Source organism: Pantherophis guttatus, chromosome 2, assembly GCF_059756535.1.
Source record: "Pantherophis guttatus breed Tessera chromosome 2, ASM5975653v1, whole genome shotgun sequence".
Taxonomy (NCBI): Eukaryota; Metazoa; Chordata; class Lepidosauria; order Squamata; family Colubridae; genus Pantherophis; species Pantherophis guttatus.
In genome coordinates, this window is record NC_142064.1 from 252,813,410 (window position 1) to 252,834,526 (window position 21,117).

General features: G+C 43.0%; 1 protein-coding gene across 1 annotated transcript in view; it reads right to left on the minus strand.

The window, feature by feature from the left end:
- Window positions 1-21,117, minus strand: part of ATAT1 (alpha tubulin acetyltransferase 1) — a 40,918-nt gene continuing 19,801 nt past the window's right edge. Inside the window, exons 10-12 of the mRNA XM_034421632.3 lie at window positions 5,813-5,910; window positions 1,787-1,841; window positions 1-1,419 (exon numbers count right to left, since the gene is read on the minus strand). Coding sequence (XP_034277523.2) covers window positions 1,059-1,419; window positions 1,787-1,841; window positions 5,813-5,910 — 514 coding nt within the window. The 3' untranslated portion in view covers window positions 1-1,058. The remainder of the gene's footprint in view (window positions 1,420-1,786; window positions 1,842-5,812; window positions 5,911-21,117) is intronic.

The following is a 21,117-nucleotide window of genomic DNA, read 5'->3' on the forward strand; positions in this document are numbered from 1 at the left end:
AATGAGAAATGCCGGTTTTATTTCAATCAGCCTTTTCCAACTACATCATGTAAATTGATGTAGACCAATTAAGAATTAAAATAAACCAAACTAGAATGAGATCTGAATTTAGACCCCAAAGTGCTAAATCCATTTTGATTAAATTGGATATTTTTATTGCACATATCCCTTCCAACATTTTCTTATTAGTCAAGACAAAAGCACAGAACTGTAGCCTGTCCTTCTTTAACATTTAAGTAAATTCAACATGGCACAGTATCTCCAAGTGAGATAACTTAATTAAATTCTATCACATTTTAAACAATGTTTTAAATCTACATTCAAGTTTCCATGTGGGTTGAATCCCCAAGTTTACAGCATATGATGGCCTATAAATCTGTTTTGCTTTCATTCTCATTTGGAAACCTATATTTGGCTCTCAAATTTTGAAAGAAATGGGGGAGGGGGGAAAGGAATTTGAAATACGGTAACAGCTAACTAAACAAACTTCCATTTGCAAAGAAGAAATTAGAAGGATTTCAAAATGAAAAAACAAAAATTAGCATAAAGCAAACAAGTCCATACCCTTAAAATACAGGCAGGTGTGAGGTCGTCTCTGAATTACAACTCCTGTATCCTCCATCGTTGACCAGGTCAACTGGAGCTGCTGACAGTTGTACTTTAGCATCGTCTAGAGCAGGAGGTCCCAATCTTGGCAACTTTAAGATGTGTGGACTTCAACTCCCAGAATTGCTTAGCCAACATGGCTAGCTAGAAAATTCTGGGAGTTGGAAATCCACACATTTTAATTCAGCATGTTTGGGAACTGCTGTTCTAGTGGGTCAGATTCACCACCCCAATGTATGGAGTGAGTAACAAACAATACTAAATGGCTTCTACTCTGATCTTAAGGAAGCAAACCTAAGAAAAGTTATGCTGCTACTTTAGTCAGATCTAGTAACAGAGAAGAGGAAGACTTCAATAACTAATACTTTAACAATGCTGCTGGCAATGTTGTCCTACTTCCTACAGACAACATTATCTGTTAACTCAACAGCCATGATTTTGGTCCATTTCCCTTACCAAGGTCTAGTATTGCAATACAGATACTTGTGGTGAATCCACTTGGCTTCGTAAGGACTTCCTGCTGCTATCCACAGTGGCTTGACCTGGCATGAGTTTGGGGCTAGATTGTACAGCCCCTTATTCTGCTTCAGAGAAATCCTGGGAACATGATGGTTACTTTTGCAAATGGCATTTGTGTAAGGGACTATTAAAGCATTGGAGTTCTTTGTCTCTTCCTGAAGGGCTGAATCACCAAGACTTTGAGCATCCATCGTGGGAGGTGAAGATTCTTCAGGAACATGGACTGTCTTTTCCATCTGCCTAATGATCATTGATTCTGGATCATGGGGATGGCTCAGAGCAGTGCCTTTAAGTCTAAGGGAGAGAAAGAGCAATTATCCAGATAGATCAGGGAAGATCAAAAAAACCATGTAGGTAATTATAAAGGTTCCCCTCGCACCTATGTACTAGTCGTTCCCAACTCTAGGGGGCGGTGCTCATCTCCGTTTCAAAGCCGAAGAGCCAGCACTGTCTGAAGACGTCTCCGTGGTCATGTGGTCGGCATGACTAAACGCCAAAGGCACACGGAACGCTGTTACCTTCCCACTAAAGGTGGCCCCTATTTTTCTACTTGCATTTTTTATGTGCTTTCAAACTGCTAAATTGGCAGAAGCTGGGACAAGTAACAGGAGCTCTGGAAATGATGATGAAAAGAATTACAAAGAGTAAGGGAAAGGCTTACTTGCTGTCTGATCTCTGAGTTGCTTTTGGTGAATCAGAGTTATCCTTTATATCCCCTAAAAAAGTAGGAAGAAGCCAGGTTCAGATATTATTTTACTAAATGCATACTAATATATTGTAGGTTCTATGTTCTGTTCTGAAAAGGCTGTTTAGTGTGCAAAGATTAAAGACTGTTCCAGGTGAGATTTTATTTGTATAATCATTTGCTGCTTGATAAATGATCAATGGGGCATAGTGTCCTTCCCTCAATGTGTCTGCCGGGTCCCACATCAAACCGTAGATCACATTGTGACTGTCTCTAAGATGAGCTTGTATATCGGTTCAGTATCTGATGTTTTAAAATATAAACGATGCTGTGCTTCTATGTTTAAATGGCCTAGACATTCAATTCAATTTTCCTCCCTCACTGCTCCGACATTCCACAGATTGGGAGATATCCACCGTCATTGGATAGACTGAGGAATGTCTTCGCAGCGAGGATAAAATGGACGTTCAGGTAAGTCAACGTCCTTTCAAACCTTTATTGTCCGAGGCTCCCTTTGTATAATGCACTCCTGACCTACCGTAATATGATACATGGCGCAGTCTTACATGCAACGGGCCCTTTGAGAGCAACCATAATGCTGATGCAGCCCTCAATGTAATTGAGATTGACACCCCTGGCCTAGACATTGATATTTGAACATAGGTCTTTTTAACATTTATATTTTATTGGGTTCTACTAATTTAGCTGAAATGCTAATATGTATTGCTAGCCCATGTATGATATGCTATATGCTAAATAAATAGTCTGGGACGACAAAGGGAGTTGGGAGTGGGAGGCACCGTGTTACGGTGGTTCTCCTCCTATCTCTCTGGTCGGTCACAGTCGGTGATGGTAGGAAGACAGAGGTTGACCCCTAGGCCCCTCGTTTGCTGGGTGCCTCAGGGCTCGGTCCTCTCTCCCCTCCTATTTAACATCTACATGAAGCCGCTGGGTGAGATCATCTGACGATACGGGGTGAGATATCAGCAGTACGCTGATGATACCCAGCTGTATATCTCTACCCTGCGTCAATTCAGTGATGCAGTGGATGTGATGTGCTGGTGCTCGGAGGCTGTGAGGGTTTGGATGGGAGTCAACAGGCTCAGACTTAACCCAGACAAGACCGAGTGGCTGTGGGTATTGCCTCCTATAGACTATGTTGATTGTCCATCCTTGGTTCTGGGGGTGGGGGAGAAATTGTCCCCCTCAGAACGGGCTCACAATTTGGGTGTCCTCCTAGACTCACAGCTAAGATTAGAACAACATCTGACAGCTGTGGCTAGGGGGACCTTTGCACAGGTTCGCCTGGTACACCAATTGCAACCCTACTTGGATCGGGAGGCTCTCCTCACAGTCACTCATGCCCTTGTCACCTCACGGTTAGATTATTGCAATGCGCTCTACATGGGGCTACCCTTGAAAAGTGTTCGGAGACTACAGTTGGTCCAGAATGCAGCCGCGTGAGCTATCGTGGATGCACCTAGATACACCCACATTACACCAATTCTCCGTGAGCTGCACTGGCTCCCTATTGGTCTCCAGGCACAATTCAAGGTGTAGGTTATTATCTTTAAAGCCCTACATGGCTCAGGGCCAGGTTATCTTCGAGACCACCTTCTGCCGCATAGCTCCCAGCGATGGTAAGATCCCACAGAGTTGGTCTCCTCCGGGTCCCGTCAGCTAAACAATGCCGGCTGGCGGGCCCACGGGGGTGGGCCTTCTCTGTGGCTGCCCCAGCTCTCTGGAACCAGTTACCTCCTGAGGTCCGGACCGCCCCCACCCTATTGGCCTTCTGAAAAGCAGTGAAGACCTGGCTTTTCTCGCTGTTGCGATCTTGTGAGATCCGGCCATGAATGGTGTGATGTTTTAATGTTTTAATTTTTAAATGTTTTTATAATGGTTTTTTAAATGCATTGTAAGCCGCCCTGAGTCTTCGGAGAAAGGCGGCATATAAATTGAATTAATAAAATAAATAAAATAAATAATAATAAAATAAAATTTGCTGCTTCACTCATGGAATTTTATAGGGGGACATAATCTTCTCCTGCTGTAATCTTTCTATCTTTTCTACTTTTTTTTCTTGCAGGAAGCTGGTGAGTAACACAATCCTCTGCCTAAGCTTGCCAAACCTGGTTTTATGGCAGGAAAAATACAAGCTCAAATACATGTGTTTGAACGCCATTAAATAGTCTAGCTTGCAAAGCGGACCTTGCACACACAAGGGAAAATTTTGAAGCATTCGAGAGCAATGTTCAGTATCTTGAGAATCCTAACATCTGCATTTTTGTTTTGAATGAGCATCCAGGACATTGTTTTCTAAATAAGCCGAGACTGCCTTAAACACAGGTCAGTGTACCCATCCCATGTTAGTACAGGTAGTCCTCAACTTACAAACACGATTGAACCCAAAATTTCTGTTGCTAAGTGAAACATTTGTTAAGTGAGTTTTGCCCCATTTTATGACCTTTCTTGCCATAGTTGTTAAGTGAATCCCTGCAGTCGTTAGGTTAGTAACACGGTTGTTAAGTGAATCTGGTTTCCCCATTGACTTTGCTTTTCATGACCCCAGGACACTACAACTGTCGTAAATATGAATCAGTTGCCAAGTGTCTGATTTTTGATCACGTGATCAGCATGTTGCAACAGTTGTAGGTGTGAAAAACAGTCATCAGTCACTTTTTTTAGTGCCGTTGTAACTTTGGTCATTAAATGAACTGTTGTAAATTGGGGAACACCTGTATTATATTATAGAATATAGAAAAGCCACGTTTTCCATATAGAATGATAAGAGAGCCACATTTTCCATCTTTCATTCTCAGTGAATGAATCTACTTAACAGAAGAAAAAAATGCTGCCTTGGCTAGATGGACCAAAAAGATGACCCAGAATAAAGAAAATTCTTATTTTTTTCACAAACAGGCAAGCATGGTAAACGTCTTCAAAGGCTTGAGGATACTTTGCAAGTATTTGTTTTAAAGTGAATTCTTTGCAATAGCCAGGGGCAACCTCTGGCCCACAGCCCTAGTCATTGGATGAATGCATATTTCAATGAAGTAATTTTGTTGTCAGTGTTTCACTTTTTGGGGACTGTTGTTTTTCTGATCTGTTGTTTGAATGTGGCCCCAGGCAAAATGCAGACTTCACTCCCCAAAGCATTCCATCAGTGCTTTACATTTTCCCAGCCTGTTGCAGTGGTGAAATCCAATTTTTTTTACTACCGGTTGGTTCTGTGGGTGTGGCATGGCTTGGTGGGCATGACAGGGGAAGGATACTGCAGAATCTCCATTCCCACCCCACTCCAGGGGAAGGATACTGCAAAATCCTCATTCCCTCCCCACTCCTGGGGGAAGGATATTGCAAAATCTCCATTCCCACCCCACTCTGGGGCCAGCCAGAGGTGGTATTTGCCAGTTCTCTGAACTACTCAAACTTTCCGCTAACGGTTCTCCGAACTGCTCAAAATTTCTGCTACCAGTTCTCCAGAAGCTGTCAGAACCTGCTGGATTTCACCCCTGCTCTGTTGGGTAAATAGCTAAGTCTAAATGTGAAAATTTAGGTAGTCCTCGATTTATGACAGTAATGGAGCCTACTCATCACGGTTGTAACTCATAATGGCCATAAAGCAAGTTAGTCACGTGACTGACCCTATTTTTCGCAACCTTTTTTGGGGTAGGTTATTAAGCAAAGGGAGTGGCCGTTAAGGAAACCGATGTTTTGCCATAGGTGTGGCTTTGCCAAAAAAAATGAAAGTAAATGCCATTTTTTTTGGCAAAACCGTTGTAAAATGGGGTTATGTGATTGCGGGATGCCGCAAACAGCCATAAATGCGGTCCAGATTGCCAAGTAATCCAAAGTGCAGTCATGTGACCCAGGGAGGAGGGCTGAAAGTTGGCATTTTGAACTGAAAGTAGATCCGTCAGAACTTCAAACAGTTGCTAAGCGACCTTTCTCTCCCCCACCACACACACACACACACACACACACTCCTCAGAGGTCACTCACCTGGTTTTTTCTCAGGGTCTTCTGCACTTTCAGCCGAGTTCTTGAAGCGGCTGTAGGAACACTTCTTAGCTATCAGGCTGTCCTTTTCAGAGCTCCCCCTGGAGGAAGGGAAGGGAAAAACAAGCAGGGGGGGGAGATGATGAGGCAAGCAGGAAGCTATGGGTGGGACAGGAGCATCGAGCCAAAATGCAACAGGATAAAGGATGTGCTGTAAGGGAAAGACGCGTGAAATGGAATCAAGACGGTGGACCACAGCTTCCTTTCCTCAGGAAGGACATTTATGGTATTTTTATACCTCTCATCAAGGTTTATACTGTCCTAGTACTATCTGTCCATTTAAAAATACATATATACACTGCTCAAAAAAATAAAGGAACCACAAGCAGAAGACATCGGAGATCTGAATGAATGAAATAGCCTTATTAAATACTTGGTTCGTTACATACAGTAGTTTTGTGGTCCCTTTAGTTGTTTGAGCAGTGTATAAACTACTGTATGTAAAGAACAAAGTATTTTAATAAGGCTATTTCATTCATTCAGATCTCGGATGTCTTCTGCTTGTGTTCCTTTTATTTTTTTGAGCAGTATATTATACTACAGCCTTGAAAAAGAAGTGTAAATATCTACCATTAGCACAGCTGATGGTCAGAAGAAAGCAGAGAGAGAATCTCAAGAATTTGGGAAGACTCCTCTTAAGGCTATAACTGTTGGAACCTACCATCACTTTTGGACACACCACACAAAGTTAAGAGTGAGGGGTCCTTGGTTCTCTCTGAGCTGGTTGTTTTCTTGCAGAGATGTTTCATTACCCAAACTAGGTAACATCACCAGTGCTAGTTAAGGTAATGAAACATCTGCAAGAAAACCATCAAGCTCAGAGAGTACCAAGGACCCCTCATTTCAACGACAAATATTCTCCTTTAAAGTTAAGAGTCATTGGGGAAGACGCTGGTGCTTTGAAAATCAAAAATGATTGGGAAAGACACTGACAGCAGACAAGGGGTGAGATAACTCTCATTGATGGCAAAGCCATCAGCTAAGAAGAACCCTACGAAGTAGTTATAACAGACAATCCTGGCAAAATGATATTGCAAAGAATGAGGAGTGACTTTTTTTTTTTTAATTTGATTTATATGCCGCCCTTCTCCGGAGACTCAGAGCGGCTTACAATGCGTTAAGCAATAGCCTTCATCCTTTTGTATATTTATACAAAGTCAGCTTATTGCCCCCACAAACTGGGTCCTCATTTCACCTACCTTAGAAAGGATGGAAGGCTGAGTCAACCTTGAGCCTTGGCGAGATTCGAACCCTGCAGTAATTGCAGGCAGCTGGTCTTAATAACCAGCTTAATAACAGGGTGCCTTAAACCCCTGTACTACCAGGGCTCATTGAGCATCATCGGTCTCGCATCGGACGGTTAACCCAGCCTCACACTAGGTATTGTAGACTTCTGTTAACCCAATGCAGGTAGTCCTTGCTTACTGAAAATAACTGGGATCAGGAACTCCGTTGCTAAGCAAGCAGCCATAAGACACAACGTCATGCGACTGCAGCAACTTATGATGGCAGTTCCACCAATCTCACTTGCCACTCTTAAGGCAAACCCTGCATGGTCACAGCATCCCATGGTCACATGATCATCATTTGCAACCTCCTGCTGGCTTCCCCATTGACTTTGCTTGTTGTGGAAGCTGGCAGTGAAGGTCGCAAACGGTGACCATGTGACTGGGGAATCTGATGAAGTTGCAACTGGTTGCAAAGTGCCTTAATTGTGGGGATAACAATAATAATAACAATAATATTTAGACTTATATACTGCTTTACAGTGCTTTATAGCCCTCTCTAAGCGGTTTAGTCAGCATATTGTCCAGTGGTGGGCTGCTGGGGATTCACAGGGGTTCGGTAGAACCTCTAGCTAAGATTCTGTGCAGTTCGGGGAAGCCACAAATCCTACTCCTGGTTGGCCCCGCCCACCCCACCCTGCCCCTCCCAGGAGTCCCCACGCAGCCTGTTTTGGTGCAAGTAAGTGCAGGGGGCACACAAAGGCTCAGGGAGGGCAAAAAATGGGCCTACCAGGAGTTCAGGAAGGCCGGAAACAGGCCTGTTTCTATCCTTCAGAGGCCTACCGGGCCTTGGAAGGCTGTTTTCGCCCTCCCAGACGCTCGAGGAAAGCCTCTGGAGCCCGGGGAGGGCAAAAATACCCCACCACCACCACTGTGGTGCAGGAGGCTGACTAGGCCATGGCCACCATGGCCATGCCCACCCAGCAACTGGGCAGAGAACCCCTTGCTAAAATTTTTGAAGCCCAACCCTGATATTGTCCCCAACAATTTGGGTCCTCATTTTACCCACCTCGGAAGGATGGAAGGCTGAGTCAATCTTGAGCCTGGTGAGATTTGAACTACCAAATCACAGGCAGCCGGCAGTCAGCAGAAGTAGTCCGCAGTACTCCACTCTAACCACTGCGCCACCATGGCACATGTTGCAAGAGCCACAACTATGAGGACCCATTGTAAGTTCCCCTCATTCCGCCCTGACATAACTTACAATGATCACTGAAGGAGTAGATGTTAAATGAGGACTCTTAAGAATCATAGAGGCCCAGCAGGTATTCTGCTTGCAGTAAATTACAAATCAGCTGATTAGCTGGAAAATTTCTAATGTTTTATGGGACTACAACTATATGTAGGGTTTTTTTTTTCTTTATCACTGATAACTGGGGAGGAAACCTACATGAATAGGCACAAAGGCTATTCTCTCTCTCTCTCTCTCTCTCTCTCTCCCTCTCTCTCTCTCTGATTGACTACAATGACTGGAAGGAAGGTAGCGTTAATCCAATTCAGTGGAAGGGGAAAGCTGGAATATCTAAGTAATGGACTATAAAATCTCAGGGTTCATTAGCATGTACTTCCTTTCTGTATTCTGTATCTGCCATACATAACAATCTATTTTTACCAGTACAGCAGATTATAAGGTAAAGGTTCCCCTCACACATTTGTGCTAGTCGTTCCTGACTCTAGGGGGCGGTGCTCATCTCTGTTTCAAAGCCGAAGAGCCAGCGCTGTCCAAAGACGTCTCTGTAGTCATGTGGGCGGCATGACTAAATGCCAAAGGCGCATGGAACGCTGTTACCTTCCCACCAAAGGTGGCCCCTATTTTTCTACTTGCATTTTTTACATGCTTTCGAATTGCTAGGTTGGCAGAAGCTGGGACAAGTAATGGGAGCTCACTCCATTATGCAGCACTAGGGATTCGAACCGCTGAACTGCCGACCTTTCGATTGACAAGCTGAGCGTCTTAGCCACTGAGCCACCACATCAGATTATAAGGTAGCATTTTATAGATTGAATGCTTCTGCTTACAAAAATGCACATTGCATATACCTGACTGCAGTACAAACAATTCATGAGGTTCTATTTTTTTTTCCTACCCAAAATTGCCTTGCTGTGGAGATATCAGGAGATAAATTAGAGTCACATCTTAATCTGTTTCTTCCCCCACTTTTCCCCCTTTCATATTATATTTCTTCAATCATCCTGAGTGAATCATCAGGAAGATGTCTAATGAGTGATTAGAACATCTATGACAGTCTCCGTTTTAAGAGCGACTGTTTGTGGTTTTGGGCACACAACAAGCTCTATAGCGCAGTTGTTAGAGTGCAATACTGTAGGCAAACTCTGCCCATAGCCTGCAGTTTGATCTTGATAGGGCCCAAGGTTGACTTAGCTTTCTATCTGTCTTAGGCTGGTAAAATGAGGACCGAGATCGTTGGGGGCAATATGCAAACAACGCTGACATTGTAAACCTCCCACAGAGGATTGTAAAATGCTATGGGGCAGGAGCAGCATATAAGCCTAAATGCTATTGGCATTGCAATATCTGTAGCTCGGGTGTAGGATGAGGGTTCGTTCTCCGAGCTTGTGGGTTGGTTTCCGTTTTGTTACCAGGCTAGGTACCATCTTCAGTGGAGTTTAGACGATGCCCTAAGTTATTGGCATTGCTAGTAATTTCTTGAATTTGAAACTCCCTGTAGAGTCCCAAGAGATCTCCATCTGTGTTTGTCCTTCTGTGACTCTGCAATAAGTGTTACACAAAAGACCACCCCAAGAGAGGGGCACCATGTTACGGTGGTTCTCCTCCTTCCTTTCTGACCATACACAGTCTGTGTTGACGGGGGCAGAGGTCGATGCCGAGGCGCCTAGTTTGTGGAGTGCCACGGGTCGGTCCTCTCGCCTCTCCTGTTCAACACTTATGTGAAGCAGCTGGGTGAGATCATCTGTGGCTTCGGGGTGGATTTCCATCAGTACGCTGATGACACTCAGCTGTACATTTCCACCCCGGGCCACCCCAATGATGCCCTTGTAGTGATGACCCGGTGCCTGGAGGCCGTACGGATCTGGATGGGGAGAAACAAGCTCAGGCTCAACCCCTCCAAGACCGAGTGGCTGTGGTTTCCAGCGTCCCGTCATAGTCACCTGGTTCCATCACTGACTATAGGGGGTGAGACCTTGGCCCCCTCAGAGAGGGTTCGCAACTTGGGTGTCCTCCTGGACTCTCAGCTGTCTTTAGAAGACCATCTGATGACTGTGGCCAGGGGGGCTTTTTATCAGGTTCGCCTGATCCACCAGTTGCGCCCCTTTCTGGACTGGGACACCTTGCGCACGGCCACTTACACCCTCATCACTTCCCATCTGGAGTACTGTAATGCTCTCTACATGGGGCTCCCCTTGAAGAGCATCCGGAGGCTCCAGCTGGTCCAAAATGCAGCCATAATCACCCGTGCAGAATGCGCGGGTGATTATGGGGGCGACTCGATGCTCCCATGTAACACCGTTCCTGTGCGAGCTGCACTGGCTCCCAGTGGTCTTCCAGCTGTGATTCAAGGTGTTGGTCGCCACCTTTAAAGTGCTCCATGGCATAGGACCTGGATATTTACGAGACCGCCTTCTGCCTCCGGTAGCCTCCCACCGACCAGTACGCTCCCACAGAGAGGGTCTCCTCAGGGTGCCATCAGTTAGATAGTGTCGACTGGCGACCCCCAGGGGTAGAGCCTTCTCTATGGGAGCACCTGCCCTCTGGAATGAGCTGCCCCCGGAGATTCGTCGGATTTCCGACCTCCGTACCTTCCACCGCACCCTTAAAACTCTATTATTCCATCAAGCAGGGCTGGCCTAAAATATTATTTTAACGGGTTATTGTGTTTTAGATGATTGGCCAAACTATCTAATAATTTTAAATTGTTTTTAACTTTTATATTGTTGGTTTTTATCTTGGCTGTACACCGTCCTGAGTCCCTTTGGGAGAAGGGCGGTATAAAAATTTGATAAATAAAAAATATAAGAATGGAGCAAACCCACAAAGGTTGCTAATGACCGCAGAACAATATAAAACTTCTATTAGCCCATCTTCTCCAATTCTTCAATGGCCCATTCATGTGTTGGAAGAGTGAGCCTTGGGAGAAGTGGGCCACAGAAGTATAGCAACAGTTTTTCCCCCGGAAGATAGTGACAAAAAGACAAAAACCACACATTATAATGTTTTAAAAATCCAAACTTTATTATTATTGAAATGTAAACAAAAGTTCATTATTTGATCACGCCACACACTAAACAGCCAAAGGCAAGTCAGGATCTTGGCTGTTTTGATCAGAAGGGGACCAAGAAGGTACAGTGGAAAACAAAAGGCTGCTGGAAAACTGCCGGACCAAAAAAAAAGGCGGGAAGGGGCAGAGTGAGAGAGAGAAAGAGTTCTTCACAAATGAACAGAGTTGACATCTACGAATTCCCCACATGGGGAATTATGGGAACTGGGTTAACACCTTTGGAGGTGCTGGGGAAGTCCAGCCTATGGTGTTCTACAAGGAACCTTCAGTAAAGGCTGCCACTGGGTTGAGGATAGCAGACACAGTTCTAGCTGCCAACCTGACTTCCTTCTCAAGGGGCTACGATGTTGACTTCCAAGTTTCTTCCATCGGGAAAATGGAAGACGGGAGAAATGCAATACTGGATCAAATGAGTTTGTTGGGGGGGCCCAGTTGGATGCTTTGAAAAATGGGGAAACCAGCATGGTTTCAACAGATAGCAGTATTCTCTTTGTGCTTTGTTCTCAGCACCAAGTCTTCTGACTTTGAGTATCGTACCCTGTCCCTGACAGACTAGTTCTCCGGGTTTCTAGTATAGATCAGGGGTGTCAAACGTGCGGCATCAAGCTGTCGTCACGTGATGTGTTGTGACTTTTCCTCCCTTTGCTAAACTGGAGGTGGGTGTGGCCAGAGTGTGATGCATCGAGCCCACGGGCTGCGAGTTTGACACTCCTGATATAGATGGCGAAGCTCAGTGTCACTCAGGTGCCTGATTTCAGAGGAAGTGATGGTCAACTCAAAAGGAAGCGAACAGGAGGCATTTGGCTTCAGATTAATCATTCAGAGCTCCCGGGATTTTGTTAAATAAGTAGTGGGAACAAATATATTGGCACCGGGGCAAAAACAGGCCTAAAAATGAACTCTGGTAAAAAAAATCTCAGAAGATACAAGAACCGAGAGAACAAATTAGTACTGTTCAAAGGCAAGAAGGACTGACTTCAAATCAGAATTATTTTTTTAGCCCAATCTTTCCCCAAGCTGCTTGGAAAGATCCCAGAGCATAGATCTCCCCGCTTGTTTCATCCTTGCAGGATGAGGAAATCTGGCAAATAACTTGATCCAGGTCATCCAACAGGCATCATAACTGAATGGGGATTCAGCCTAAGACTCCTCCCATCCTGTTACCAATATTTTTTCCAATAATGGTTCCATAATGCAACTTTTTGCAAACCAGTTCCCTCCAAATGATGGCCTTTGGTTCCTCAGAATCTCAAGCCAATAGAGCCATTCTCACATTCTAACACATCCAGATGTGTTAGATGGCATCTTGGTTTTTCTTCCACCTGACACCCTCTGGCCTTAGACTACAATGGCCACTGCAGTACTCCTAGCTGGCACAGCAAACACATCTGCGGAGTTACACAACTGGACAGCATAGGGAGGGTTAGTACATGTACCAACCACACTGAGAAAGCTAACCAATTATGTATTTGTTAGACCAATTTTTCCTCCCCTGGCACAGTGTTTGAATGAACTTGGCACACATTTGCTTCCCCATTTCCCTTTCCTTATAACAGAACATTTAATTATAATATAACAATTCTTTGTTTTCCGCACCTGACTCCTAACACCTCCCTCTTGACACTACCTTACCAATTCTCCCTTCCGTGCTTACAAATCTGGACTCAGCTCTTAATTTTTCATTTCCTTCTCCGAATTCCCAAAATCTCTTTCAGTTCAGTTCTGAAAACGAAGCTGAGAGTTTCGACTTCTCCTGCTTTTGAGGAGCATGGCAACTGTTCTAGGTTGAAAACACCAAACACATCCTTTTGACCTACTAAGCAAACACCGCAACAGTGCTGGGGGCTGACCAAAGGGCAATAACCTACCACAGGCAGAATAACATTTAAAAGACAACATATAAGCACAAGCAACTGACCACAAAACAGAGAAAGACAAGAAAATGGCACTGGGCTGAAACAGTAAAGAATTTAGCACTTGTCATTTCCTTTAGAGTTTATGGATTAGATTAATGGCTGGGGATTCATTCTGTACAAGCTGTAGGACCCACGTGGTTCCAAAGCTTACCTTTTTCAGGTAGTCCTCGACTTACGACGTTTTGTTTGGTGACCATTTGAAGTTACAATGGCACTGAAAAAAGTGACATGGTTGTTTTTCACTTACGACCTTTGCAGCATCCCCATGGTCACGTGATCAAAATTCGATCGCTTGGCAACTGGCTCATATTTATGACGGTTGCAGAATCCCAGGGTCACAAGCTAAGTCAACGGAGAACCCAGATTTACTTTACAACCGTGTTACTAACTTAACAACAAGCTATCTCAGGAATTCTGGGAGTTGAAGTCCACAGGTTGTAAAAGGGCCACAGTTGCCCACCCCTGACTTAAACAACTGAGGCAAGAAAAGTCACAAAATGGGGCAAAACTCACATAATTCCGTATCTCAGTTAGCAATGGAAGTTTTGGGCTCAATGGTGGTCATAAGTCGAGAACTACCTGTGTTCTATCATTCTTCCTAAGCCGTGGCAAATTCAGTGGCACGTGATAGGAAATACGTATGTTAAGCTCCCAACAAAGCTTAACATACACTGTTAAATCCAACAGAATTGCAAATTAAAGCAAAAATTCCAGCCTTCTGGGATGACTGTGATGTTGCTGTTATTTTTTATTATTATTATTATTATATTTATTTATTTATTTGTTTGTTTATTTATTTATTTATTATTTTTACCCCCTTTTTAACATACTTCAGTCAACTCAAGGCAGTGAGCATACTTAACCCTCTTACCTATTTTCCTCACAACAACCCTGTGAGGTGGGTTGGGCTGAAAGAGAATGACTAGCCCGAAATCACCTAGCCGATTTTCATACCTAAGGGAAAACTAGAACTCACAGTCCCCTGACTTCTAGGTCAGCACCTTTACCACTACATCAAACGGGCTCTCTAAGTCATCTCCAAGTACAGCCCAGAATTATGGAAGGATGTTTGCATGACCCTCAGAGAAATGGACCTATAGTCAAAAGCAAAGGTTGTAAATAATTAGATTCATGAGCATGTAACTTCCATCAACAAAAGGATCATACCTGACTTTACATGGCTCATAAAGGGACAAATTACCTACCGGTAAGAAGATCCTCATTTTGTGAGGTGGGTGTTATGAGGAGAACTTGATACCTTAGTTCTCTTAAAGTAGTCACTTGGTCCTCAGCTTTCTCTAATCCCAGCAAAACGCCGAAAGGGTCAAATTCGTTGGCTCTCCCAATCTGGAAGGCTCTGGGGCCAAAGGAATGGCCTATACACAAACCACAGTTTTGCAACCCTTTTCATAGGTTTCATGTCAGTTATAATAAATCCTATTTTGGCTCCTCTCTCTTTCCCATCTCCTATTATAACAAAGGACAAATTACAACAAATACTGATGTAAAGAACAAAAAAAATGGAATAGCATTGTCAACCAATTAATGGCTGGGCCTTTAGAGCTTTTGAGGAAGACTTTTAAGGAAGTCTTATAACAGGGAGAAGGAAGTATCTGTAGCCGTGTTTCTGAACCTTGACAATTTTAAGTTGTGTGAACTTCAACTCCCAGAGCTCCCCATCAGAATTCTGGGAGTTATAGTTCTCACAGTTTAAAGTTGCCGAAGTTGAGAAACACTGCTCTTAGTTGAAGAGGACCCTACCTAAATTCCTAGGCTGTCTGGTTAAAACATATCTAATCTGGAGAATTACTGGCTATCAACGCAGTAACACATGAAGATGGACTTGATCTAGAACGTTTCTCACTCCCATCCCATCCCTATGTTGCCACTGGCACATTCTGGAGCTCAGAAGGGCCTTAGTATGTATTTTAATACAGCCTTCCTAACTCCAACCGTCCTAGCATTGGGTCAGAAGTGAGAGATCTGTTCTGGCTTTCCAACTATATCCAGCCTATTTTAAGCATTACATTACAAGGACTCTGATTTTTAATGATTCTTGCAGAGTTTGGCAGGTTTAAAAAACAGAGTTCACATGTGGCCTGGGAGAGGACAAGGCTGCCCATTCAGACCTTGGCACCTGCTTGGTCTTTCCATCAGATCCTAATATAATGAACATAATTTATTATCACCATTAGTCTTTTAAAATGACAGAGAACTCAATGGTAAATTTTGGTACCAAAATCCAATGCACCAAGCCCAAGAGAAAGTCTTACAGTATTTAAATACAACTAGGTTTTATAATAAATAGTAAACTTTGCTGCAGACCTAATGAAAAGAGTAAACTTCTGCTTCTTTCTTAAAAAAAAAAAAAGACTACCAGCCACTTGCTTTAACTCAGCCCCATTTAAATGTATTTTCAAGACCGACCAAGGCAAGCTTATTAAAGAATATTTCTCATTAGATTCTGAATACATGTGTTTGAAAGTAAGTGAAACAAAGAGAAAGAGAATAACATGATTATAGGGAAAGAGAGAATCTAGCGGTGTTTCTTTCCTTTTTTTAAAATTTGATTTATATGCCGCCCTTCTCCGGAGACTCAGGGCGGCTTACAATGCGCTAAGCAATAGCCTTCATCCTTTTGTATATTTATACAAAGTCAGCTTATTGCCTCCACAACTGGGTCCTCAATTTACCTACCTTAGAAAGGATGGAAGGCTGAGTCAACCTTGAGCCTGGCGAGATTCGAACCTGCAGTAATTGCAGGCAGCTGGTCTTAATAACAGGGTGCTTTAGACCACTGTACTACCAAGGCTCTTATCCCTTGGTCAGGAATCTGAATTTCCCTTGGTGTATCTAAATTTAAACTAAATTTTAACTTATTTAATCTAACATTGCCCTCTTATATATGTTTCCATGGTTCATATAGGAATCAAAGATCCTATGGAGAATCATTTTTACATCTTTTACTAAACCAAGTCTTTTATCTTGAAATAGATCACTTGCCAAACACCAGAACAGCATATAAATAAACCTCACTGAAATATTAATATTATACCCGTTTTCCCCCAAAATAAGACATCCCCTGATAATAAGCCCAATCGGGCTTTTGAGCACATGGCAGTAAGGCCAAGGGCTTATTTCAGGGTTCAAAAAAAATATAAAACAGGGTCTTATTTTCGGGGAAACATGGTAGTAGCTCAATGACAATTTGCAAAGATTTCAATTAACTCTCTTAATTGTTTTCATTCAAAATCTGCTGAGAAATAATCCTTCGTGATCTTACTTAAGAAGATTTATCTACACTTTTCTATTAACAACCAAGTAAAAACAGGCAGGCTTCCGACCTGCTACAAACTCTCTGAAACAATTTACTAGAGACGACAACACATGTACCAATGCCTCTACTAACTCACATTCAACTCTCTGAAAGAACAACATACATTATCTTCAAGATCTAAAGCCAACACTAGAAACGGCCCTCATCCACCGAGTAGCAATAGTATCAGTACTAATTAAATTAAATAAAACCTTTACTGTAAAAACCATCTTGCCCACATCTGATACAGTATAAGAATACTCCTTTGGCTACCAGGCCCCCAAAAAGAGAATCCTTATGTAGATCAACAATAATTTATGGCTGCCAACTAATTACCCTTTGCATCTTTGGGTTCCAGGTTTCCCTTCTGGACGCTTGTATTCTGTTTCATTTTTATTGTTCTTGCTCTTTTTTTTTTTAAATCTACAGCACCCAGAATCATCTGGACTTGGGTGCCCTCTGATTTAATCTAATTTAGATTAAATTAAGTTAAGTTAAATTAAATTAAGTCATGGTGCGGGTCATTGGCAAAACCCATGCTGTAGCAGGCATCCGTTTATATTACCGTAATGCCAGGTAACAAGTCAATACTAATCATTTCCCGGCTGTAAACTTAAACCATTTAGGAACTAAAACATACCTTCATAAATAGTTGGATCTAAAAGGCAAATAATCAAGTAGGAGAATCCGCTCATCCAAATCGCAATTACGTTCCACTTCTTAAGCACTTTTGGAAATCGTAATGTTGAAAAAGTGAAACCTAGACACACTCAAATGTTATATAAATAAACCCACTTCCTTATAGGCTTATGCCCATCCTTATAGGCTGTACCCATAAAGCTTATTAAAAAGAAGAGGATGAAGAAACTGGATGAAATTCAAATCTTGCTGCTAGAAAGTGCTCAAGACACAAGTAGAGGCCCAATGGTTGGGGAGACATAGCAGAGACCGGCGATCAATGGCTGTTTTCAGAGCGGTTCAGGGAGCTGGCAGTGGAAGATGGGAGGGTGGGGAGAGAGAGAGAAAAGGAAGGAAGGAAGGAAGGAAAGGGGTGGGGATATTAAGAAAGAAAAAAAAAGAGACAGGTTAGATCCCAGAATGAAGAAAAGCATCCATCCAATTAAAGATAATAATCATTTCTCTGTTGGGAGCAATGACACTACCTGTAAATTACAGAATCATTACAGATAGTCCTCAACTTACAACCATGAGCCGGGGTGGCGCAGTGGTTAGAATGCAGTACTGCAGGCTACTTCTGCTGACTGCTGGCTGACTGCAATTTGGGAGTTCAAATCTCAACAGGCTCAAAATTGATTCAGCCTTCCATCCTTCCGAGATGGGTAAAATGAGGACCCAGATTGTTGGGGGCAATAGGCTGACTCTGTAAACCGCTTAGAGAGGGCGGTAAAGCACTGTGAAGTGGTATATAAGTCTAAGTGCTATTCATTTAGTGTCCGTTTAAAGTTATGGCAGTGGAAAAAGGGACTTACGACCGTTTTTCACACTTACAACTATTGCAGCATCCCCATGATCATGTTATCAAAATTCAGATGCTTGGCAACTGACTCATATTTATGACGGTTGCAATGTCCCAGGGTCATGTGATCAGATTTTGTGAACTTCTGACAAGCAAAGTCAATGGTGAAGCCAGATTCACCTAACCGCCGTGTTACTAACTTAACAACGGCAGTGGTTCATTTAACAACTGTGGCAAGGAAGGTCTTAAAATGGGGCAAAACTGACTTAACAATTGTCTCACTTAGCAACAGAAATTTTGGGCTCAATTGTGGTCTTAAGTCGAGGACTACCTGTATACTCTTGATGCTGGAGTATTACCACACATGTAGTCCTCAACATACGACCACAATTGGGACAGGAATTTTGGTCATAAGTCAAGGCGGCACCCACGTGTCCACCCAAAATCGAGGCCAATCCAATATTACAACTGTTTTTGTTGTGGTCGTTAAATGAATCACAATGTTGTTAAGTCCAAATCCATTCTTCTGAATGGGCACTTTTCCAGCAAAATTTTTTTTCTCAAGTTGTGGTCACATGATCCTGCAAACAGTTGTAAATGTGAGACTGCTGCCAAGCACCAGAAATGCGATCACTTGACAGTGGGGGTGGGGGTGACATTTTACAACAGCCAAAGGTATTCTATGCACTGTGTAGCACTCTTTCCAAGGTTGTCGTAACTCCAAATGGTAACTAGATAACCAGTCATAAGTCAAGGACTACCTGTACTTTAGTGATAGCAACGGTCACAAAAAGAGTCAATTACTTGGTTGTCATTTCTTGGATCAGTAATTTTATTTATTTTTGCCTACTCTATTCTTGAAGCACTATCATTTATATGGCAATTTACAGAAGCAAAAATAAAGACCAAAAAAGGGAAGAAAATATCAGGATTCATACATTGTGTTCAGAGGTTTGCTTGATTACAGCTCAGTGTGTTGTGTAAACACAGCCAATTATAATTTATTCAATAAGCCAACCTTAAGCCATGAGCAATGTGTGAATGAAGTCAACAGAAGCAACTGCACTAACAACACAAAATTACGTGGAAGCAGATTTAGGTCAGAATGTAAAATAGGTTTTGTTTAACCAGATTAATAAATCTGGGTCACCAAAAAGGCCAGGTTTCAAGCTGGTATTGCATATTAGACAAATGTAGGAGTAATTTCTAATCCTGGAATTTAACAAATGCGACAAGAAAATATTATTTCCAATTTAGTATCCTCCAAAAACATGGGCTGACATGTCCCGTCATTCTCAGCCAGCTAAATGTCCCTATGGCTGAGGATTATGAAAATGGTAGCCTTAACACTTCTGAAGGATGGCAACTTGGACTTTGGTGAAAGCATTTCTCCTAAAGCTCCTTCCACATCTTGCTTTCCATCATCTAACATGCTTCTTCCCAGCATCAAAGCCATCACAACATGCCACTGCATGCTCACTGCCGATCCAGCCTTCTAAATCTCTGTTTTAAAAAAATCCTTGGAATATTTTCAAGTGAAAGTGTTGGCATTCAGCCAACATGGTTAAGTAAATCATTAACAGCCACCGAGGACAGAATGTAAACAGTAAAGGAAAGTGTCAGCTGCCACCGTCTGCTTGCTTGTGCTTTGCTGCTATATGGTGACAGACTGCCATGAAGTATGGGGAGGGGGAATGAAAGGAGGAAGGCTTGGGGGAAAACGAAAGTAAAATGCTGTATCTCCTCCAGATGCTGCCTCAAGGTCACCCAGCGGGAAGAAGGAAGGGGCCACATATGCTTGGATTGGCCGTTAAGTATCGTATTATAAGACGCACCTTTTTCCCCCCTAAAAGGGGGAGAAAATTTAGGTGTGTCTTATACACCAAATGTAACCCTGCCCACCCACTGGCCCCCACCCTTTGGTCTCTGCCTCGCAGCAGTTACCTCCTTGCAAGCAAACAGCAAGAAAAAACAGCTTGTTTCAGCTTCAGCACAGTCTAATTAGCACAAGTTGATTGGATCGGCCTCCTGACTCTCAGCTGATTTGCTCTCAGCTGTTTTGTGCAGGGCTCTGCTGCTTGTTGCAAAGAGGTAAATTGCTGGAGCAGATTTTTTTTTTCCTTGTGCTAATCAAGCTATGCTGAAAACGAAACTGAAAGTAAAGTAGGCTGTTTGCTGCAACGAGGCAAAATTACTCAAAGGCAGAGGCAGAGGGAGATTTTTTTTTCTTCTTTTCCTCACCAAAAAAGGTAGGTGCGTCTTATACTCAGGTGTGTCTTATACTCCGAAAAATATGGTAAATATCTTGCCTGAACTGGATTGGTTACACTGGGGTGGGCAATGGGAAATAGCTAAGGAAGGAAATAATTGAATGTAGGGATTTTGGTGCACGATATTCGCTTCTGCCTTTGCATTACCGCAATACACTTGACTTTTATGGTAATAAAACTATACCTTTCTCCACAAATGGAGCCAAGAATCATTTCTATTTAGAGGTTTAAGTGGTGGCAAGTCTGACAGAAAGTTTTTAATTTCAGTTAAGAATTATACTAAAACATGCAAAATGGCACATGCAATGCAACATGGACAGCTAGAAGATGTGCAGGAGGGAAAACGATGAGTCCGAATTCTATGTTCAAAGTTACACTTATTGAACAAATCAACATATATTTCCTTTTTTTGCTTCAGCTAAACAATTTTAGAACATTGGAAAAGAAAATGAAAATGGAGAGATCTGAGATTCTGTGGCATTTGATTCCACTTCTTTTAAGCCAAAGATTCTCCATGGGGCCTCCATTATCTTTGCTGCCATCCTGGTTCACAGGACTATCTAAGTCAAGAGGTCCCCAACTCCGGGGCTGCGTCCCACTACTGGGCTGCGGCCTGTTTGGAACTGGGCTGCAGAAGTGGCGGGCAAGCACACACATATCTCTACTTTGTGCAAGCAGTGGGTGAGCGTGTGCGCACACACGCTCAGCTCCATTTGCCCGAGTG